At 38.0% G+C, this 25,248-nt stretch overlaps 1 protein-coding gene across 2 annotated transcripts in view; it reads left to right on the top strand.

Moving 5' to 3' along the window:
* The window catches only part of NR1I2 (nuclear receptor subfamily 1 group I member 2), a 1,633,990-nt gene that overhangs the window by 1,434,024 nt on the left and 174,718 nt on the right, over positions 1-25,248 (top strand). For both annotated transcript variants that reach the window (XM_044071501.1, XM_044071502.1), the window contains one exon: positions 7,249-7,436. In XM_044071501.1, coding sequence (XP_043927436.1) covers positions 7,249-7,436 — 188 coding nt within the window. The remainder of the gene's footprint in view (positions 1-7,248; positions 7,437-25,248) is intronic.

The raw sequence follows: 25,248 nt of genomic DNA on the forward strand, positions 1-25,248 counted from the left end.
TATTAAATAGGGATGTCTTTCCAGATATGGCCAGGTTGTGAGGTGGTCCAGAAAAAGACCTCTTTACTTCCTGTCTGAACAAGCAACTGAGAAAGTTCTGTGGCAGGACAGGAACTCCAGAATCATGGAAACTAGATGTATTTCTCCCTGAATTGAGTAGGTTTGTTTCTGTGTACTTTTCCACCAGTTCCTTTGATCCCACGATATTGCTCAAAATTAGGGCATGACCCTTTAGAAGAGGCAGAAGAAAACACAGAAAAAGAAACACTGGAGGAAGCATTCAAGAGATTAATGAAGAAGTGAATGCTAAATCAGAGAACAACGTGACTGATGTATTGCTGGATAATGAGACTAAATGAGAACCAGTTGCTGGTTAATTTGACTCAAGTTAATTTTTATAAAGATGAAATGGATTTATTAAATAAAGGCTTGGGGTTTATTCCATTGTTTTTATGCCTCGCAGTATTCCATTGTTATGGATGTAAAACACTTTTGTCAAAATATGAACTTAAAAGTATTTTTATAGTCAAAGGCAAGAAGTGAGCAATGTTCGTGACACTTCATTTAGGATTAAACAATCCACCTTTCAGCCACAATATCATCCTACTGTCAAATTTTTGAGCAACAGGTAATTTGAGATTTGCACATAAGTCAAAATTATATTTTTAAAAATTTCAGTCATAATTTACCTAGGGGACAAAAGATGGCAATAAATAGTTTGAAGAATAATTAAAATGTTGTTATTGTTAATGCTGATAAAGGTGGTGGTGTCATTATTTGGGACTCAGTTAATTATGATAGAGAGCTGACTAGACATTTGAATGATCTTGTGTCATATTGCAAGTTGCCTCATCACCCTAGTTCAGAATTTAAGACTTATATTGATAGATTTCTGGTTGAGGCTTAAAATGAAGGGGTTATTTCAGAAACATTATTACTACAACTTTTGGTGGATGATTCCAAGCCACAGTGGTTGTACATTCTACCTAAAATTCACAAGTCAGTGAGTAACCCGCCAGATAGACCTACTCTCTCTGGGAGGGGCTGCTTGATAGAACCATTGTTATCTTATCTTGAAACTAAAATGAAACAACTTTTATAATTTGTGAGAGCATGCATTAAGGATACTAAAGAGTTCCTTTTATTAATGAACAATATCTAGGTTGCACAAAATTCTTAACCTGTGTGCACTTGATGTACAATCTTTGTATACTAGTATCCCCTATCACAAATGTATACAGAGAGTCAGGTAGAATTTTTGTTAAAGTTACTTGGTATACTATTGGAGCATAATGTGTTTCGATATAAAGCAGATTAGTTCTTGCAAATAAAAGGTACAGTGATGGGTGCCAATTTTGCTCCCATCTATGCAGATCTATTTATGGGACATTTTGAGAATATTTTGATTTATAATGAGGAAAATCCCTATAAAAAATATTTTAATATGTGTCGTCGTTTCCTTGATGACTGTTGGTGTATTTGGTGTGGCACTTTGGATTCATGGAGACAGCTTGTTTAATATCTTAATGCTAATCAGTTTGGACTGTTTTTTGTTGGAAAAATGGATTTATTTACCATAGACTTTTTAGATGTAAATATTACTAAGGGGCTTATTGATGGAAGTATAGCCATAAGTTTACATCGTAAGCCTTTTACTAAGAATTCTTTATTGCATCCCTCGAGTTGCCATCCTAGTCGTGTCACTAAAAATATTCCTACAGCACAATTGTTAAGGCCTGAGATGTCTATGTAGTTCTGATGAATTGTTCAGATTAGAGGCCTCAAAAATAGAAACATGATTTGTTAAAAGAAGATATGACAAAGGCTTGGTTAGACAGGCTTTTGATTCAGTTGTTAATCAATCTAGGGTGGCTTTGTAGGAAAGTAATGATAAATTGGTTGTAGATTATCAGGATATATCTATACCGAGATTAATAACCACTTCTGGTACAAATACCTTCAAGGTTAAAGAAGTGATCAGTAGTCATTGGCACCTTTGAAAAACAGATCCATTTTTTGATCAGAGTGTGGATACCCATTGTCATTTTGGTTATCAAAGGGGAAAAACTTTAGGGGCATATTTTTCTGTTTTTAAAAGGGACGTGACAGTTGCAAACAGAAGTAACAAGTTTAGAATATTTGGTAGTACCTTTTGTGGTAATTGTATGTACTGTAAAATTGTTTTGAAAACAAAATCGTTTATGTCAGTAAATACTTATAAAGTTTATGACATCAGATATTTGATTACATGTACCACTGAGTGGGTAATTTATATGGTAGTTTGCCATCGTGGACCATTCTACATGGGTCAGATGGCTAGACCTTTTAAACAGAGAACAGCGGTACATTTAATTGACATCAACTGTAGACATTCTAGGAGCACTCTAAACACCAGCTGGAACATTCTACAGCCCAATTTATTTTTGTAGGCATTGATTTGGTAATGAGTGAGAGTTTGTCTACTATATCTAAACATAAAATTTTGTCATCACAAAAAGAAAGGAGGTGGATTATTAATTTGGGAGCATTATATAACCAGGGGCTTAATAAACATTGTTGGTATATTAGATTATAATTATTTGACCATATAATTTATTAGGTATATTATAGGTTATGTTAAATTAAGTCATCCTGTGATTAAACTAATCTTAAATGATTTTAGGTGATTTTTTTTATTTCAGCTTAAAAATAATATACATTTTTTTTTTATGATTGTGGTGAATGTACTCCTTTGTATCCGATCTGATTTTATTGTACAAATGCACTGTTCCTTTAAATATAGGCTTCAAATGCAACTTTGTAATCATTTCCTGGTTTATTCTGATGATGCCATTGGGCGAAACCTGCTTATTTGTTTTGCTTTAAGCTTGGCCGCTGCCTATTTATTACTGTAAATAAATACTTCATTTTACTGCATTTGCAATATTTTCAAATTTGTCAGAGGTGCTGGGTATATCTTGACTGTTTCCTTATCTCTGTTTTTTCTGTTGCACTCTGGTGGCGATTTGTGCACTGTTTGTGCATGCTGAATTATATATATATATATATATATATATATATATATATATATATATATATATATATCTGGAGCATTTCTCTCCGGACCTCTGCTGAAAATTGGCTTTGTTCCAAGTTGGAATTTCCTGGTAAACAAATGTTAAATAAATAAATATAAATATGAATATATATATATATATATATATATATATATATATATATATATATATACACACACACACAATCTATATATATATATATATATATATATATATATATATATATATATATATATATATATATATATATACGTGTGTGTGTGTGTACACACACACACACACACACACACACACACACACACACACACACACACACGCACACACGCACACACACACACACACACACACACACACACACACACACACACACAGGTATATATTTGTATACAAGCCTCCCTTTATCATGACACCATGAGACATATGCCCACAGGCAAAAGAATGTATAGTGGCAGATAGGTCTTTAATAATGCACTGTGGCCAACAAGCCAGACTTCACTATCTGTGGGCACATCCTTATCATGTCCTCAACATCATAACATAAGTGTAAAATTTGAATTATGTTCTGAAATAGTCAACTTAACTAAAAACCTCTCTTGAATTAATCCCCAGTCTGGGTACAACATAAGGTGGTAGCAAGAAAGCAAAATTTTCATAACAGATGCTTATAGGACTTAGCCATTGAAAACATATGTCTAAAGATATACACAGAACTTTCTTTACCAATGCAGTGTGAAAGATATGAAATTTTCCTTGGAGAAAAAACTGTTTTGATATACTAGCTCAAGCTGTTAACATTTCTGTACAGATAAAGTTGCAACAGGATTATTAGTGACATACAGATCTTCAATAATCCATTCAGGCAAGCGAGCCAGACTTCATTAGCTAAGAATATCTCTTGTTAATTACCTTCTCAGTATATCACACGTAGAAAATCTGAATTATGCTTTAAAACATTTAGCTGAACAAGAAGCAAGATTTGCCAACCAAAGGGGTGGGTATTAAATATGGTGGGCACAGGAATGCAGAAGTCTTATAGCAGATGCTGTGCAACCATACCAGACAAAAAGCCTATCCAAACACATTTGCAAACCTCCCTGTATCAAGGTATTAAGGAGGTTATACAATTTTGTCCTTAAAAATAATGTTTTGGCACATTGGCACAAGAATGCACAGTGATACACAGGTGTTTAATACACCCCATGCAACAAACTGGAATTCACAATTTATTGTCATGTTTCATTTTTATTATGACCTCATTAGTATAGCAAAAGTGGAAAATCTGACTTACATTTTGTAGAATTATTTGCATGCTAACCTTAGGGCTGCTATCAAATTGGTGGCAACAAGAAAGTAGAAGTCACATTACAAACACCTTCAGAACATGAACAGAAAGACCCTGGCAAAACAAAAAAGCAGTCTTTATTCTTTCAGAAGAAATTTCCATAGCTTTCATATTCTTTCTAAAAGGAGGCTGACAAATTTTATTGGGAATGTTTCTTTTATATAAATCATATTTCACAGGTTCATAGTTTCATAGATTCTTAGTAAGCTTACAGCCAAAGGGCTCTATCAAGAAGCTGAGACACATTAGCCAATACTGTGGGAGATGAATAATATCCTCCATTAAGCAGACTTTCTCCACATATCCCAAGTGAAAATTAGTGTTCATCCATGCAGTCATTCAAACTGGTTTTAAAGATTGCTAGTGAAGTGCACTTTGTAGCTAACAGCAGCCTATTCCAGAAATGGGGGATACTTTGAGTTAGGTATCTGTCATGCCATCTGGTGTTATTGATGTGGTAGTAATAAGTTTAGTTCCCTAGAACAGGTATTTGGTTTTCCACTAGTTCTATTTAGGTAAAGAAGATTAAAGAGTACTGGATCATTCATAGAAGGCTAAACAAAGATAGCACCTCAAGATTCTGCATTACTGTCAGAGCCGGATCATAGTCAAATGGGGTCCTAGGCAGGGTAACGGACCAGCTCCCCATGTCCCTGCCCCCCAGCATCCCCACGCAGCAGCCATTCCAGTGTCCCATTAGTTGCCTCTCTCTCCTCAGTTACCATAAAACACCGTTCAAACCTGTCAGTATGCATACTGTTTTCTTCTTTACTTCTACAATGATTACAGATACTTGGATTTAATTTATAGCTTTTATTTAAAATTTTATACTGCAAACACTGTTTTCTGTTTGCTAAAGAAAACAATACAGTCTCATAATGAAAACAGACTTAGCATAAGCAACAGTAAACTTCTCTGCCCTTGAAGCTCACATTCATTGAAATTGCACTGAAACCCACATTCATAGAAAATGCATCTAGCCAGTGGCAGATTAAATGTACCGTTGGGCTGTTTTCAAACCATGGTCCCCCTGCACACATTTTAGCACCATACATAAATATATGTATTTTTTGACTTACCTTCCTGATTGTATTAATATTCTTTGTTTAATTTATTACCACTTGTTGGAGTGCATTCTAAATTTGTAGTTTTGTAAATATTTCCTGTAAGCAGTGAAACAAAGCATATGAACCAATAATGGCAAGGCTACCCATTTCAGAACATTTCAGCCACAAAAGGCCACTCACACTGCTATCATTATAATCCACCAAATAACAGTGAATATGCTCAATCTCTGCCAAAGTAAAAGGCATCTGAATAATTCCACATTAAAGATAACTGTAACTAACTTTGCATTTTAGTGCTTCATCTATAATTTTAGTGCCTGCTGCCCTTTTACAGTAAAACTGCCTATGTTACTAGAAAAAAAAAAAAAACAAGCGCTATTGATATGCAGTAGGGGATGTCTGGCAAACAAACAGGTTCATCTTTAGTAGACATTTTATTGAAAAGAGGGCACACTCAGGAGTGCAACACTCTTTCTCTGTACTGTACAGTGGTATCAGTAATTGATCTACCCGGTGGAGGAAAAGAACCCAAAGCTATTTACACCAAAGGCAAGTGTGCTACCTGCTGCACCACTGTCACTGAATAACACAGCTATGAAATTCTGACTGGCAGTGATAAACTGTAATCCTCAGGGATTTACAGCATAAAACAAAATAAATAAATAAAGGAGACCTAGTAATTAATTGGTGTGGAGGTTTATGACACTACTGTGTGTGTGTGTGTGTGTGTGTGTGTGTGTGTGTGTGTATATATATATATATATATATATATATGTGCTGATTGGACAAGTGAAGCAGCTCCCTATTGTAATTCCAAGACTCATAATTCTGTGTCCCAGAATTAGAAAAACAAAAAAACAAAAACAGTGCAAAACTACAGGACAGCAGCAAATGTTGAACATCACTCTTCTCCTGTAATGTTGTTTTTGTAGGGGGTCAACACCACTCCTGCACTCCCGGAGTGGCAGGATGCACAATTCTGCTATGTTTAACTTTGAGATCACCTCACCTCAAAGAAAAGAGAATGGAATACTCCAATACACAGCAGTCTTGGACTTAAAATACTTAAGTCCATATTTTCACTTATCCCAGGACTGGTAGTAATGAATTTTCAGATAACAAATCTTTACCAAGAGAAGCTTGTGCACATGTGAATATGAGAGCAGAGTATCTGTGTATGTTTGTGCGTGTGTGTGTGTGTGTGTGTGTGTGTGTGTGTGTGTGTGTGTGTGTGTGTGTGTGTGAAATCAGCTAATTAATGTACGTGTGTATGTTACTCTGAAATTAACAGTGTTGTTAAGGAAGTTTCTCCTCTTTACAGCAACTGAGCAATCTTGGAGTTAGAATAAATTTTATTAGAAGTGAACAGAATGTATGTGCTGCCTAGGAGTACAGGTTGATATTAATTCTGATGAAAGTTTCTTTCATGGAACGGATGTAAAACTCATAGTAATATGTGGTATGCACCTCGCTGTGTCACAGGCCTTTAGTCAGTGTTTGTTTTCTGAAAAATCTGTACTGTCTAAGATAAATTATATGAAGTATAGTTTTCTGTTGAGTAATTTAAAAAAAAAAAACATTTCATCATGAAAAGCTAAGATATTGCACTCACTAAATATGTATGTATGAATGAAATTTACATTATTTGAAATTAGCAGTATTTCAACTGAGAAGAAATTGCTATCGGAAGCAGTATTTGGCTGTTTGTTTTTGTTTGTTTGTTTGTTTGTTTGTTTGTTTGTTTTAAATCGCTTTCCTGCATTTTTGTTTTAATTTTCTTTAGTAATAATGTCAGATGAAGCTGTGGAACACAGGCGATCACTAATTAAGAAGAAAAAACAGGGTCAAGAAGAACAGCTAACTTCAGAGGAGCCTATTCTAACACCAGAACAGGAGGAACTTATCAGCGAAATCCTAGCGGCTCACAGGAAGACATTTGATGTTACCTTCTCAAGTTTCAACCAGTTCAGGGTAGGAGAGCATTCACGTTTAAGCTGTAGTTTTAATTAGCTGCTTCATTGCCAACATTGCATGATGTAAAGGGTTCCTGTAAACTTAAAATGGTCCTTCTGGTGAAATACATAATTGCAAAGCAGATTCAATTTGACAAAGCACAAACTCAGAGGTGTAAGAATATGAATATGTTGTAGTCATCTAATTTTATACAGTATAGAGGTATAAACATATTCTGACATAACAATATAACCAAAAGTAAAATTATTTTATTGCAATGCCTGACTCTGTGGCACAGAGGGATGGATACCTGACTGTTACTCAGCCAACAGGGTTCAGTTAACAGCCCTGGCACTGAAGGAGACAGGCAAGGGGGGATGGAGGGTTGTGTCCTGTTCACCTCTATCAGGAGGTGGAGAGAGCTGTGAACACTCAAGGGGCATATGGGAAATCACAATTCTTGCTTTGGGAAGGATTTTGACTACTTAGAGGAAAAGCTCTTTGCAAGAGTGAGGGGATGTTGCCCATCAACTGCCCATTGCACATCCCTCCTTGGTGCTTTGACAAGTGTGTGTGTGTGTGTGTGTGTGTGTGTGTGTGTGTGTGTGTGTGTGTGTGTGTGTGTGTGTGTGTGTGTGTGTGTGTGTGTGTGGAGAGACAGAGCTGAAAAAAGGAGATAAATCTCAAACCACCACTAATGACTTTCTGAATGTACCCTCCCAGTTGACCCTCTCCTTGATGATGGGGAGGAGGCTAATGACCAACAGACAGCAGAGGCAAAAATACCAAAAAAAAATGTTGAAGTTGGTTGACGAGAAAGCACAAGAAGTCAAGTTAATACTCAGGGCTGTAGCACCTCAGGAAGAAGAGAAAATAGTTTGAGTTGAAGAATGGCAGTGCCCTAAAACAGCATGTGTGAGGACAATAGAAAAGATACACTGCCAAGCCGGGTATGGAAATAAGGTACATAAGGAAAGCTGATGATAGAATACAGAAGTCTGGGAAGATTCAAAAAAAGAAGGAGTCCAAGAAAAAGTGGGGACTAGGAAAAAATTAACTGAAAAGGAACCTCTAAGGAGGAATACTGGTTGACTAACAAACAGGCTAAGAAACAAGTTGCAATAGTGAAGTACAAAGCATCAGAGGCAATCTGCCAGCTTCAGAAAAGGATGCCTCTCAACCTCTTAGCACACGAAATCTGGATAAAGCCAAAAATAATGGGGGGGGCAAAGGCCCAAAAATAAGGACAATTTTTAAATGCTGTTCTTATTAACTTAGAAAGATGATAAAATAACAGGTTTTGCACCAGCATACATTTTCTGAAGGGTAAGAAGTCTGAAGTCCACATTTCTGTCATTGTTTAATGATTTTAGTCTTCATTAATTTGACAGAAAACCACAAATTTTATGAGGAACAGAGCAAAAACATGAGGCAAAAATCTGGGCATTCTGCATAAATCTGAAAAGTTGAGAGGTATGCTAAAAAGTGACTCAATAGATGGCATAAAGATACTTTAACAGGTTGCAAGGCAAAGACAAAGAAGATACTTATCAGACACATTTCATAAGGGATGCTAGCAACAACCTGCACACCAATCCACAGGACATCAAAAACTAAGACTAAAACTAAACTCCATAGCAACATTTGGCTTTATTGGCCTAAAATTGTCCATTAAAATGACAAAACAAGTCATGGGCATTCAGAATTGCCAGTTAGCTGAAACACCTGATGTTCATAAGGATCATTTGCATATATCCCATGTGCCTCTGATACAAGAGGTTTGGGAGGTCACTCAGTGGAAGTTTTAGCTTTGCTGGAGTTTTCATTTTGTTTTTACTGATTGGTTTTTCAGTGACCTTCTCACTCATTGTTTCACAGAGTTAATTAGAGTCACAACTAGATTTTACCAAAACCTTAACAAAAAATCTGTACTAGACTGGCTACTCACCTCAGAACCTGTTAATATCAATGACTGTGTACCTTTCATGATATTAACTGAGTGACCACCTACCCACGTAAGCTATCAGACTTACAAACCACACACACAAAAAAATAACTTTAAATTATCTCATAATGCATCCACCTTCATTAAGGATACTTTAATTTTTACCATGCACAAAATCAGTGTGCAAAGCAGTCACAGCCCTTAAGGCCAAATACAACACCAAACATACTTGTCATAGGTGACTCCATAGTCAGACACACTGACGTCCCACTCACCAGGCTGAACAAGGAGAGGGTCACAGTAAGCTGCCTATCGGGCGCTAGAATCCGCCACATAACACAAGCACTCGGGTCACTCCACGGCAAGTACAAATGTGACACAGTCATTGTCCATGCTGGTGTGAACGACCTGAGACGTACCTCCCTGGACTACATGAAAAGAGACATAGAGGAGCTCTCTGATTATGTAGCCCAGGCAGGTATGACCCTGACCCTGAGCAGTATCCTTCCTTCACCAAGAATGATGCCACAATATAGAGACAAGATGATCAGCTTTAACAATTGGCTTAATGTCTGGTGTCATTCAAAGGGGATCCAGTGTCTGTCTGCCTGGGATGACATGCTTGACAAGCCACGCTGCTTCGCAAGGGACGGCTTGCACCTGTCACCCCTGGGATTCCGGATATTGGCTAAGGCTCTTGCCACCCCATAGTGCCTTTTTAGGCAAGGCTCAAATTCTAAACCTACCACCCTAGAAAACAAAAATGGGAAGAAACTGAGGGTAATGCAGCTCAATGCCAGAAGTCTAAATCTCAAAATGCATGCACTCGAGGCCCTTCTCAGTATGGAGAACATCGATGTCTGTGCTGTAACTGAAACCTGGTTCAAGGCTCCTGAGAGCACCCCGGCACTATTAGGTTTTACCTCATATCATGCGTTCCGGCCCCAAAACCCGGACCACACCACAAAAGGAGGGGGTGTATCCATATTCATAAAGGATACCCACACCTCCAGGTTGGTGGCAATGCACGAAGCTTCGGAAACCATCCAGGTGTAACTAACCATAGGCAAAACTGGTCTACAAATTGTAGCATGCTACAGGCCACCCTCTCAAACTCAGGAACCCCACACAGCCTTCCTGAAGACACTGGAGGGTATAAATGTATCTCCAAACACCATCATATTGGGTGACTTCAACTACCCGAATATAGACTGGGAACATTACTCAAGCCCTAACTTTCTAGCCCAACAGTTCCTGGAGTTCATAAATTCAAATGCCATGGAACAGCTAGTCACTGTTCCCACGAGAGGAGAAAATATACTAGATCTCATTATCACAAACATGGGGACAAAATGCTCCACACCGAAGTATATCCCTCATTGGTGAGATCTGATCATAAACTAATCTCACTGGAAATCCACATCCCGCCCATCACCCCAAACAAAAAAGACCACAGTGAAGAACTTCTCTAAAGCAAACTTCACACTACTCAAGACTGGTGTGGTATCCTTCAAGGCCCCTGAGCCAGTGGAAACCACAACCCAAGCTGCGGAAGCCCATACAAATGCCTTCTATGAACACCTCCAGGACTGCATGGATCAGGCAATCCCAAATAAAACCAAGACTCTTTCCACAAAGGGCAAACGTCCAGTCTGGTGGACCCCAGCCATTAACAAACTTTACAATAAGAGGAGAAAGCTATTACATGATAGAACAAAATCCATAAAAGGGAAGTCACCCTGATCATTATTAGTAAAAAATATGAGCACTCATAAAATCAACTAAGGCCAATTTTGAGAGAAAAATTGCCATGGATTCAAAGGACAATCATACGGCCTTTTTCAGCTATGTTAGGAACCTGGGTGGAAACTCCCAGATATGCTCAAGAATTAGTCCAAAATGATACAAAAATCACTGAACCCACAGACATTGCCAACATACTGGCAGACAGGTTCAGTGCAAACTTCACCCCTCTCCCCTAAAGGAGAGATAACTATCCCAGCAGAGTGTAGCCTCCCAGACATCTCAAATGCGCAGGTGAAAGCTGCTCTCTCTAAAGCTAAAAACACAGCATCAGTGGGACCGGATGGTGTCCCCGGCTGTGTGCTACATGAGCTAAATGAGGAATTAAACCTGCACATAAGGCAACTGTTTAATCTCAGCCTTACCACAGGATACGTGCCCAAGGAGTGGCGTATGGCAACTGTGGTCCCACTCCACAAAGGCGGTGCCTCTACGGACCCTGGTAATTACAGCCCCATAAGCTTAACAAGTCTAGTCTGCAAAGCTATGGAGAGGATCATAATGGAGCTCATAAACAAAGATATAGGGGACTTGCAGACATTGGACCCGACCCAGTTTGGCTTCGTCAAGGGCAGATCATGCCTTTTGAACTTGGTCGACTTCTTCGAAACAGTCACCAAGGCCATTGATGAGGGAAAGGCAGTCCATACAGCCTACCTTGACCTTGCAAAGGCTTTCGACACAATACCCCACTCGAGTATTGTAGAAAAACTTACCAGCTTAAATGTAAACCCATATGTCACAAGATGGGTTGCAAACTGGCTTAAGGACAGAACCCACAGGGTTAGATTTGCTGGCGCTATGTCAGACTCCAAGCCGGTCACAAGTGGTGTCCCACAGGGCTCGGTCCTTGGCCCCCTATTGTTCGGCATCTACTTCTCAGAAGTACAGGCCAACATGGGAGGACTTGGGCTGACAAAGTTTGCAGACGACTGCAAACTGGGCGCCATAGTGGAAAGTGCATCGGACACGGATATCCTTCAGAAGGGACTCACGGAAACAGATAGCTGGTGCCAGAGCCATGGCCTGAAGTTAAACGCCAAAAAATGTATAGTCATACCCTTCGGGAAAAACAAGGTAACCACAAGCTACCATATAAGTGGCAATCCACTAAGCACAGAAGAGGTTATCAGGGACCTGGGGACCCAGGTTGACAGTGGCCTTTCTTTTGACACTCACATTGCTAAAGTGGTTAGAAACACCTTCTACATTGCCCACCTGATCATGAAGGGATTCACATCCAGATCTAGTGAGGTCATTGTTCCCCTGTACTCTTCACTTATCAGACCAATGATCGAGTACAATGCCCCATTCGGGATGTATCTCACCCGACATCTGCAGCAATTGGAGAGACCCCAAAAGTTCCTCACCAAAAGGATAAAGGGACTCCAAAATCTGTCATATGCTGCCAGATTGAAGAAACTCCAGCTCTATTCAGTCGCATACCGTCTGCTCAGAGGTGACATGTGCCTGACATACAAGGCCATGTCCAACCCGGAATTAATGGACATGGTCCACCTCAAAAAATCCAAATCCAACAAAACCACTAGAGCAAGCAACTTAAACCTTAGCACGGATATAAATAGGATGTGCTGGAGGGATAGATTTATCATTCAGAGACTCCCTATGCTGTGGAATAAAATCCCGGCCCATGTGAGGCAGAGCATCTCGCTGGCTCTGTTCAAGAGAAATCTTGACCTGTGGATGGGAGATCGTAGGTTTACCCCAGGAATCATCTCTGTGTCACTGCTGGACATAGGCACAACAAACTAATGGGTACAGTATTTTTTCATATAAGGGGTGGCGTAAGCCACAAAACTTTGGGCTAGGCTTATAAATGCCTTAGGGCAGATAGCCTAGTATAAACCTATGAACCTATGAACCTATGAAACTTTGCAACTGGAACATTTCTAAAAAGTTTTCCTCTGCATGAAGCTGCCCTGCAATTCTATAAGATTTTTATTAGTATTCTAGAAAGCCAAGCTTCAGTTAGAAGCAATAGAGCTAAGGTCAGTCCTGACTCTTGGTTAGCACTACATACAAACCATCTAATGAGAGAAAGAGATAAAGCAGGGTACAGGCATACAATTCATCAAAACGTTCAATATTTTTGGCACCCAAGAAATCGCAGTAAACCCATGTTTATCTCTGACAAGAAAACCCACCATCTGAACCTACATAAAACTCACCAAAACAATCCTATTTTTTTTCTAGAAGACTCTAAATGATTCCCCATATCTCAGCAGAAAATCCCAGCCTAACCTTTCACCCTCTGAATCAGTTCAAAATACTGCATATAAATTTAACTTTTATTTTATACAAACTGTGATTTCAGTTAAGGACACCAAAGCAATTAAATCTTCTACAACACCTATGGTGGCGTGAAGAAGATGCCAGTTCCACCTTCTCCCTAAACACAGTTCCAGTTGCTACAATCTGAAAACATCTTCATCTCTAACCTACTACAATAGCAGTAGACAACCTTCCAGCAGAATACATCAAGGTCACTGCTGGTGCATTAGCTTATCCGGTATCCATTGCTATTAATATATCTGTCCTGGAATCCCGTGGTCCATCTACTTAGAGATATCTAAAAATCTTACATTTTTCCATTAGACAATGGAGGTAACGACATTGAATTGTCTCATTACTGACCATCCCCATCATTCCTCCTTTGTCAAGAATTTTAGAAAAGGTACCTTCAACAGAATTATTTTAACACTTATTAAACCATAATCTCCCCTAACCCCCCCCCCCCCATCCAGCATGGCTTCTGACCCATTCAAAGCAGAAGCACAACTTGCTAAATATGGTAAACCACAACAGAAATTAAGGCAAACTGGTCTCCTTGGTATTCTTGGATCTTTCAAAAGCTGTCAGTGCCATTTCACATGATAAACTCTTAATAAACAACATCTAAACTTCTGCATTCCACCACCTGCTTTTCGTATGTACCTAACTTCCATACCTGACTCGGTGACATATCTGTTTTACAGTCCTAGCACATTCTGTTTTGAGGTGATGCCATGCTTCTTTTTCAACTCAACCTATTTGCTGTTCTTTCTGAGGTGCAAAAGCCTTGAGTATTTCTTTGAACAGCTCAAATTTGACACTCACATCTCTCTAACCATAAAAAAAATAACCATAAAAAAGTTCACAAAGAAATAGGTTCATTGTATAGAAATAACCAATTACTCACCAAAGCAGCTAGAATCTCAGTAGCTAACTCCCACCTCATATCAACCTTACTCTATGCCTCTTCTATGTTTACCAATCTTAGACAAACTGACCTAAACAAGCTATAGGCCTGCTACAACAAAATAGCCAAATTTCCCACTGGATCTTCCTACCACAGCCATCACTGTAACTCTCTTATGGAACTCGACTGGCTCGAACTCCCACAACTTCTCTGACACAATCAACTTTTCCTTGCCCATAAATTAGTAAACCATCCTCAAAATGTCCCTTCCCTTCAAAACCTTCTCTAACTCTACTATACTACTAGATCACTATGCTCCAGCAACAAAAACCTACTCCAAGTTACCAAAGCTAAGAACTCAGCCGGAGAAGCTCTTTTCTCCTGCACAATATCCAAATTATGGAATACTCTTCCACCCCCAATTACCACCTTACCCTCATCCCATAATTTCAAAGCCAAACTAAAATCCCACTTAAAAAGCCACTGGTTATGTCCTTGTTCCAATCCTGACTAAAATTCACTTCTCCTCTATTATCTTCCCTCTTTCCTTTCCCTTCTTTAGCCACCCTACCTGCCTTTTACATAACTGTCATATCTTCCCCCTTCTCCATTTTTCCTCCATCCCTCCTGCTTACATTACCATATGATGTTTATCAACTATACATTTGTTAGTGTATTCGGCTACAACTGACACATCAAACAGTTTGCAGATGTCATTTTTTTTGTCTAAACTTAACTACTCATTATAATTCTGAGCATTCTATGTCAATTTATACTTGCATTGTCATTTTCTAAATGTATTTTTACTTTGTCATAGGTATTGCATCTTCTTTGTATCTAATTGATTCTTCATACACTCTTACTTGCTACTGATTTTACTTGCATTGTACTTGTTTCTTGTTTTTGCTTATGTGGAGATTTTCTCCCGGGGCCTCCGCTGAAAACGGACCTGTGTCCAATCAGAATTTGCCGGTAAACAAATGTAAATAAATAATAACTCTTGTGCTTTCTATCTAGTCAACTTCCACATTTTCAGCCTAGTGTCTGTTGAACTTAGAGCCTTCTCTAACCAATGCTAACAGCTGATTGTGGCAAACAGTGGTTTCTGCTGTGGGCTGACTGTTCCACTGGAGATTACTTTGCAATCACTGATTCTGTCCACTGCCTTTCTCTAATTAGGTGGAAGTCTACCTGAATTGCCTGTTGGCTACTGTTGTATGTGATTTTATAACTGTCTATGTCTGTGTGTTGGCCACCATCAAACCCATTTACAGGACAGCAGTTTAGAATGGCATCTCTTGCTTTATTCCTGTTGCCCCACCCACTGGGACCTAGGCAGTTCTTATGTCCTGTTTTGTCTGTCCTAATATGTGCATTGAGGTCCCCATTAGCAACACCAATTCATGTTGCTCTGCTTTATGTAACATGTCCTGCTACTGTTGTCTGAATGCAGTCTTTTCCTTGTTGCTGTGGAGCATAGGCTGAAATTATGAATGATGCCTTATCCTTACACTAGAGTCTCATTGCCATAAGCCTGTCACTAATTCTTATAACATCCCTCACTGTCTTCTGAAGTCTCTTCCTCACCACAATTCCCACATCATTACTAATTTCTCCTCCCCGAGAAGCAAACTCTGGATTCCAAGCCGAGTAGCTTTCCTGTACTTCCCCTTCCATCTTATCTCCTGAATATTTACCTCCTCCTCACCATCATGTCATCTACTTCCAAGCTGCAACCTGTCAGTGAACCTATAATGAGTGTAGCAATCCTTTGTTCGCTTTTGGCAGTTTGATTGATTTTATATCCAGTTTTCTCTCAGCAGAGCTATCCTGGAAATCCCAATCTGCACAAATGGACACAGATCAGGTAGTACTGTATTGACCCAAGGCTTCAAATGACTAAACAAACATAAAAAAAACGGGACTCTTATACAGAATGAAATGATTCCTTGCAGAGTTCAGGGGAAAACCTTAGCTTTAGTCTTATTTACTCACAGCTGTTTTGTATGTTTCTTCTATATTCTACAATCTACAGTTTACTTTGATAGTTAAACTCGAACATTTACTGCTAACCTTTCATCCAGAGTCCATCACTGCTTGACCCCAAAACAATACTCTTGCTGAAACTACCCAATTACCTTTCATGCTCACGATTAAAATTGGCTCATAGCATTATATACCAGCCTAAAAAATGCCTAACTTTGTAAACTCCAGTACAGAAATACTAACCAGATAAAAGTTCTTTAATCTAAATCCTGCATCAGACTACAAAATCTCACAGTATAGCTGGTGATGCTGTATGCTCTTGTTATCTCTCCAGAATATGAATAATTTACCCCTTTCATTGAGACTCAATGAAAACAGTCAACAATTTAAAACTCACCTCTAGCTCTACCTAAAACCATCTTGGCTTAGCCACTGCTCTCTGCTGCCTAGATAATTTCACATTCTTAATGCCTTACTCACCTAGCTATACAAGACTGAATATGACTCAATCTATGCCCATAATCTGCAATGCAAACAAGGCTGCCTTACTGATGGGCACTACAGTCAATTATGTCTGCCCTTAAGCTTCTTCCTTCTCCACTCCATGACACTAATGATTCATATATGCTGTTCCCTTTAGCTCTTTGCAAACTCTTCTTCTTCTTTTCCACTTGTCTTTTTCTACTTTTGTTATCCTTGTATCACATTTGCATTAGTGACCTTTTATGCTTTTGCATCTTAAACCTGAGAACTATACTTCATGGATTTGCATTGCACACTGATTTTCTTGGACTCATATTATACACTTAATTAATTGTGTTACTGTTCTACATATCTTGCATATTTGCCTTCCTGTTATCACTGGATATGTGTTTTATGTATCTGCATTATACACTGTTTTTGTTGAATTTGCATTATATATTGACTTATTTTATATTTTCATGTGTATGAGTTGTGCAGTAATATGTGAATATTCCATTGTATATTGATTTGTCTTATAATTTTGCAATATGTATTTCTAGACATTTTTTCCTCTGGCCTTCAATGGAGAAAGGGATTTTGCCCAGTTGGACTTTATTGGCATATAAATGCAAATAAATAAATGTATTTTTGTTCACCTGATGATGAATACCAGTTAGTGATTCAACAACACTTTCTGGAGAAGGACTGCATATTTGCACCATGCAGCCAGATCTATAGATAAATAGATAGATAAATAGAAAGCTAGATAGACTGACAAGACAAATCACCTTCATTAATATTGATGTGTCTTAGTTTACAATAATAATCTATCTCCATGATGCCATTTCTAAAGGGTGATGAATAATTTTTGTATGTGTCATTTTATATGCAGTGTGATAAGAATTTAATTGTTTTCAGTTACACAGATTCTGCTTAAACAACAGGCATCTTGATGTACATGGGGAAATATTTAGCTGCGTATGAGAATGGAATAATGCAAGAACAGTTTCCAGAGCTTTACAACAGCCTCGGGTATTCCCATAAGTGGAGCAGACCTATAAATGATGGTGCCCTTTCAAAGTTAGATGGCAGAACAGCATAGTTGAGGGATCACATTAGAAGACAATGGTATGAAAGTCAGATTAAAACAAATTAATGCAGGGGGACTTCAAAGATGGCTGCACATTGAGTGACAGCTTAATTCTAACTCTCCTATTGTGAAAACAGAAACTTAGCAGAGACAGCCAGTGGACCTAGATTTCTAAGTAAATTTCAGTACCTGGCTAGTAAGTGCACTGCCTGGATGCCAGGAAAAAAGAAATACAGAGGACCTGAGGAAAAATCAGCAACAAATGTGACAAAAAAGCACTGACTGGGAAAAGTGTTGTAGGTGTTTAGCCAAAAGCAGTGCAAGCTCCAGACATGGCTTCCAGTAACCTAGAGGAAAGTATAAGGCAACTGCACACAGACCTGCCTAAAATAAATGAAACACTGATGGAATATATCAAGTCAAACAATTAAAGGCTGGAAAAATGGTAGATACTTTAAACATATATTCAGATAAGGTGACAAAACTGCAAACAGAGTTAGAGGACAGAGCACATAGGGAAAATGTGAGATTTTTGTCTGTTCCTGAGAAGCTGGAAGGAACAGACTGTTTTAATTTTATGAAAGCACAAATAAGCAACTGGACTGGTATTCCCAACAGGAATTGTTAATTGAAAGGGAACATCCTATGTATGTACAAGCCTGGTTATGAGAAACAAACTAGAGCTTTAATAGTAAAGATGCAATCTTACCAGCAGAATGAGTTGATTCTGGCAAAACTGTGGCAGAAGGGCAAAATACTAAAAGTGGGATACAGCAGAGTGATTGTGGAGAATGACTACTCATTGTACACCAGGCAGAACAGGAGTAAATTTGTCCTGTTTTTAAGGGAATGTCAAGAAGCAGGCTTGAGATTTAAACTACTGTACCCAACTATCTTCAAAATATTTTTCCCTGGAAGAACAAAATAGTTTTCTGATGAAGTACGTGCTAAGGAAGAAATACAAAAATGTGTCCAAAAAAGTGAGCTGCAAAATAGAAGGAGGCTCTTCTTGTTCTTCTGATAATAAAGACCTCAGAGACACTGTGCCAGTGAAACCTTTTCCAGTGTTTCAACAGAAAACATTTGAGAGAGGGAAAAAAGTAAAATAGTTGACTAGAACAATCGAGAGTATGTTGGAAATGGATCAGAGACATTGTTTGGTAGAAGGAGATGAGCAGGAATAGAACAAGAATATCTGAAAATATTAGACTTTCTTGGATTTTATTAAACTTGCAGGGGACTCTAAAGCATATGCCGTACTTCATGTCATTCACATTTGGAGAATAAAATCAGTAACTTGGAAACTGACAAATGCAGGATTACAAAGCAATAATTATATTTATGAAACTTGACAGAGCAAGAAAATCTGGAAATATTGGACTTTTTTGTTCTTTGTTAAACTTGTAGGAGACGCTAAAGCATATGCCGTATTTTATGTCATTAATGTCCAGAAAAATACTCAGGAAAGGGGAAGAGAGGAAGAACATTAACTGTAAGCAAAACATTTTTTCTTAATAGTACTATTTAATTTTCTTTGCATGTTATAAAGTAAGGTATTCTCAGTTATTGTTAAGTAATGGGAATACTAATGTAAATAGGTGTTCCTGCTTTTTTTTCTTTTTGCTTCTTTCTCCCATCTTCTCTCTACAATGTAAAAAAAAAGATCTTGTTAAAATAACATGACAAAGGAAAAATGAGTGTGCTTTTTCTCCTTCTTGCATAGGGGAATGATTGGGTTAAGGCCATTAGCTTAATCTAGTAACAAATTTTAAGAGAAATCAAGTAAAGGAAAAATAATATTGAATATTATCAGGCTTTTTTTCACAGTTTTATGTCTGGTTCTTATGTCTGTAGAAAACAATCTGATAAAGAGAATTGGCTTGGAGAAAATGTTTTCTAAAATCATTCAGTGTTTTCCCAGCTGAGAGAGCTATAAAGAGAAGGCAAAACCAGACCAGACAGCAGTTAATAGAAACTCAGGCTATACCATGTGTCTTAGTATGGGTAACATTTCTTTTAGGTTAGCTTGAGTCTGTATATGTGGCTGTCAGTTTGGAACATTTGCTCCTATTAGGAGGGTAAATCTTCAATATTTGAATATTTACATAGTTTTATGTGCTATTATTAAGTTAATAGGTTTTAAGAGGTTATTGTATGTGTGTATGTATTTATGTTTGAAGGTTTTCAATAAAGAAATTCTGTAAGATGTGATGTAGGCTTAAATGGAGATGACAAGAAACAACTGTATAAAATATTAACCTGCTAAACACTACATGCATGTAACACAAAAGCAGAAACTAGACATTTAACAAAAAAACTGTTATACATAAAAGGTGGGAATAATAATCTCTCAAGAATATGATGCTTTCTATAATGTCTTTAAATGGCAATGGTATCATGAATAAATACAAAAAAGAAAGAGTAGTGAACCATATTAAAAAATGTAGAGTGTAAATAGCTATGCTACAGGAGACACACTTGAAGAGAACTGAACATGCGAGTTTGATAAAGAAAGGTTTTCAGGTGGTTATTCAGTGGAATACCTGGGGCAAAGGAAAAGTGGAGAACTTATATTAATTGCAAGAAAAGCTTTAATAGTAATAGAACAGGATAAAAAGACAATAATGGTAGATTTGTAGTACTAAGGGGTTAATGGCAAGGAAGGAGGATTACACTAGCGTGTAGTTATATTCCACCAAAAACTGCTATAATTGAGCTTAAGAAATTTCTGAGAGAAATAATCAGCTTTCAGCAAGGAATATTACTTATAGGTGTGGACTAGAATTTGGCTTGCAATAATGAAGATGTGTCTGGAGGGCTTAGAAGGGAAATATAACAAAGTAGGGTAGATTTTTAAATAAATATTTGGCATGGAATATGTGAATTCAGTACTAGGAGTTCAGAGTGAACTTACATATTATTCCCCAAGATACAAAAACTGGTCTAGGCCAGACAGAAGCTACATTTCACAGAAACATGTATATTTAATTGACAGTCTTGGTACGCACCCAATCTTCTTCTTCTTTCGGCTTTTCCCAGTTAGGGGTCGCCACAGTGGATCCCCTATCCACTCATGATTGGCAGTGGAGTTTTACAGTGTCGAGTTGCCAGCCCGGCGCCCAACCTTCCACAGAAGACACACACATATACACACACACACACACACACACACACACACACACACACACACACACACACACACACACACACACACACACACACTCATGCCTAGGGCCAATTTAGAGTGTCCAATCCACCTACAGCATGTCTTTGGGATGTGGGAGAAAACTGGAGCACCCAGAGGAAACCCACACGACCACAGGGAGGACATGCAGACTCCTCACAGAAGGCACCCCGGCTGAGGATCAAACCGGGGTATCTCTTGCTGTGAGGTGACAACGCTAACCGCTGCACCACCACGGCCACCCCACAGTTTCATATCCGGCACCAGTAATAAGTAAAATAAAAACACAGGGTAATGAAATAAAAATGAGAGACTGGTGCTTTCCCACATATCTGTTGAAAAGAGAGGAATTTAAGGAATGGGTAGTGGAAATTTTTCAGGAGCTATTAGAAAAGATAGAATTTTTTTCTGAAAATATGGCTAGGGAATGGGATAAAATTAAAGTGGAGTTTAAAAGTAGGGTTGAAATAAAAAAAAAGGTTGGTATGGTTAAGAAGTAACAAAAATTATTTAAAGGGACTGACAACTGGTAAAGTATTACAAAATAGGGGGAATCTCACAGAACAAGAAGAGGAGCAACTGCAGAATGCTAAACAGAAAATAAGGGATTATCTTGATAATATGCGCAAGCTTAGAAAGATTGCTGTTAAGCACAAAAACTTTTAGCACAACAAATCAGACAACAGAAAGTAGAAAGTGCTGTCACCAAGCTTAGGGAGCCTATAACAAGAAAGATAACAAAGGATCCTGTAGAAGTATTAGAAATATTTCAGAAATTCTATAAAAGTCTGTATAAAGCAGAGAAATGTGGAAATCAATTAAAGGTACAAATGGAAATGTTTATGGAAAAATTAAATATGCCAAGTTTAGAGGTAGAGCAAGCTCAATTACTAACAGGATAAGAGGAGATGAGGTAAAAATAGTAATATATAACCAATCTACACGAAATTCCCCAGGAATAGATGGTATTCTTATGGAAATTTGGAAGCTAAATGGGGAAAAACTGATAAAGATCTGAAAGGTTTTGTTTAAAAGTATTTTAAGAGGAGGAGAAGTACCAACATCCTCGAAGAAAGAGCTGGTAGCTGTAATACCAAAGGAGGGTAAATATCTATCAGATCCAACTTCATACAGGCCCATTTCAATATGAAACCATTATTATAAAGTGTTTATGTCTATAATGGCTAAAAGAATGGCAAAAGTGATGCCAAAATATACAGATATGGATCAATGTGGTATTGTGGAAGGGAGGCAAACATTTGACAACAGTGACAAAACACTGATCATCCAGAGGGAAGCAGAATGTAAAAAAGTACCATTTTGTTTGTGGGTCTTGATGCAGAGAAAGCATTTGACAGAGTAATTTGGGACTTTATGAGAAGAACAATGGAAACATTTGCATTACCTGATAAAATTATAAAGTTGATTAGGAGGATATATGAGGGATTGGAGGTGAAATTAAAGTGGATGGGATCCCCTCTGATAATCTGTGCTTGAGAAGAAGAACCAAGCAGGGATGTCCTCTCTCCCCTTTGTTATTGGCATTATATTTAGGACCACTGGCAAAAAAAATAAGAGACTGAGAAATTCAAGGATATAATTGGTATGGTAGTCAAAAAAAGCTGGCTCTATTTGCAGATTACATTATTTTATACCTGACAAAACCAAAAATGGTCATTACAGTGCTGTGGAACATAGTGAGAAAGTTACAAATCTTTACAGGATATGAAATTAATGAAGCTAAAAACAAGGGTAATAGTGGTAAATTATGTACCTACATAAGAACTGGTTCGACAACATCTATACTTATGGGGGCATGATAAAATGAAGTATTTAAGCGTACGGATTATAAATAATTCTGGTGTGGTAGCTAAGGATATGTGGGAAGAGACTAAACAAAAGATAATACAAAAACTGAGATAATGGAAGCTCTGGTATATGGATATCAATGGTAAGATACAAGCAGTTAAAATGTTTTTAGTCCCTTTAGTCTTATTCACAGGTCAGGCATATTTTTATTAACCAGAGGAGAAGTTGTGGATAGCAATTAATAAAAAGCTGAAAGATTTTTTTCTGGGAGGGAAAGACAGCAAGAGTCAATTGGGATAAGTTTATTTTTCCAATAGAACAGGGTGGATTGGGATTACCTGATTTGAAGGGGGTTTTCACAGCAATACATTTAAGGCTCCTATACATAGCAGAAACAGAAAAATATAATTCAAAGTGGAAAAAGATGATGATGAAATAGGGAGAAAGCTCAAGAAACAAAGAGAGACTGGGATTGGATGCAGACCTTTAAGGAGAATAACAATAATTATACAGAATATTATAGTTGTAAAGTAGCAGAAAGTATTCTAAGAACTAAGCCAACATGGGAATAGAGAAAGGAGATTCTGCCGCTAGGGATGACTGCAATTTGGGATAAAGACAATAGGCAAGAGGGGTCTGGAATTTATTGGAGAAAACTGGCAAAAGAACCAGGGTATTGGGAGCAAATAACTAGAGAGGGAAAGGTAATAGAATGGGAAGATTCCACAAACTTATTTGTACTGCAAATTAGAGATTGCCTTCCCTATCAAGGATTAATATCAAAGTATAGGGAAAGAGAAAGGGATAGGGGGTCCTAAATGAAACACCAGCACTGGTAGAGTTTTTAGTAGAATCTAGAACAGAAGTTGCCATTAAGAAAGGGATAATGGGTAGGCCATATAAAAAATTGCATTATAACTATAAAAATCAATCAGAGGAGGCTAGAAAGGATTGGTAAGAGAGATTGGATAAGCAATTCACAAAGAAACATTGGGATGAATATATGCATGTCTCCTAAACATGTTTATACCCCAAGTAGACTCCAAAGAATTTTTCCTCAGGTAGACAACAAATGTTGGAGGTGTGATGTGGAAGAAAGAGATGACTGGGAACATATTTTCTGGGTGTGTAATCAGTTGGCATACATGATTAAAATAAGCGATTGCTACTTTGCATCAGTAGTGCCAGCACACTGGTGGATATACCCTGAGGCCATTATCCCCCACCCCATTTATTGGCTTCTCTATCTAATTTATAAGCCTGTTCGGTTACCTTAATTGGTGTTACTTACATATTCCACTAGATGGCAGTAGAGTACCAAACACGGTTTCTGGCTCACAGCTAAGGTTTTGATATGGCTGATAACATATTTTAGCCAGGTAACAGTCCACCCTTTCTGCCGTACAAGAACAGCATAACCTCTCGGAGCATTATGGGAGCAGAAGTCACTCTCAACAAAGTGACTATTTTGTTCTCCCGCTTAACAATATTTGATTTCTGCCAGTTAAGCTAAAGCTCACCTGAAAAGAACTGTCCCAGTATGATTTACTGATTGGTTCTATTTGGTGTTTCACTTTCTTACTGGCTGGCTCCTTGGCGAGGCGGAATATTTCTACTAGCGAATGGGCAAAGAGAGTGTCTCCTCCACCCCCTGAAACACATGCTGTGTCCTCCCCAGACCCTTTTTTACCCATACAAACTCTTTAAATGTTTGGCTGCACTCGAGGCGCCATTTTTAAAATCCCATTTCCCTAACTAGGATGTCTCCTGTCGTCAGCGTGGTGTGCTTGCTAGTAAGTGTAATTTCTGCTACCTTCTGTATTTTACTTGTAGCACAGAAATGTTTAACTTATCTTAGCTCAGAGAATACTACTGACTACATAAACTGTAGCGTAGATATCTGTTATTTGTACTAGTAGCATAGATATCTGTTGTTTGTACTATTTAGTCTTTAGACGCTATTTTAGTGGAGGTCCTGACCTTCATGTACTACTGTTTTCCGTATGTGTTAAGGGTATGTTAGCCAATTTGCATCTAACCCTGCAAAATGAATTAGTCGTACATTGAACTGCTCACAGCTAAGAAACTGTTTTAACTCCTTTGCTGTCTTGTAGAATCAAGAGTATAGTAACGCTGTTTCTGCCTGTTACGGAAAACTTTAGTGCTGAACTATATGTAACCTAAACTGCTTCATACCATTATTGTGCTTTAGAACACTGTAGTGCTGTTTTCCATGCTTAATAGAATAGATTTTTTTAAGAGTAATACAGTTATTTTATCTATACCTGACTGTTATATGGGCAAGTGCATGATTTACTCTGTGCATGCTAGCATTAAGTTGTTATAGTTGTT

This window comes from Protopterus annectens, chromosome 5.part0 (assembly GCF_019279795.1).
Source record: "Protopterus annectens isolate FY-2018-M chromosome 5.part0, PAN1.0, whole genome shotgun sequence".
Lineage (NCBI taxonomy): Eukaryota > Metazoa > Chordata > Ceratodontiformes > Protopteridae > Protopterus > Protopterus annectens.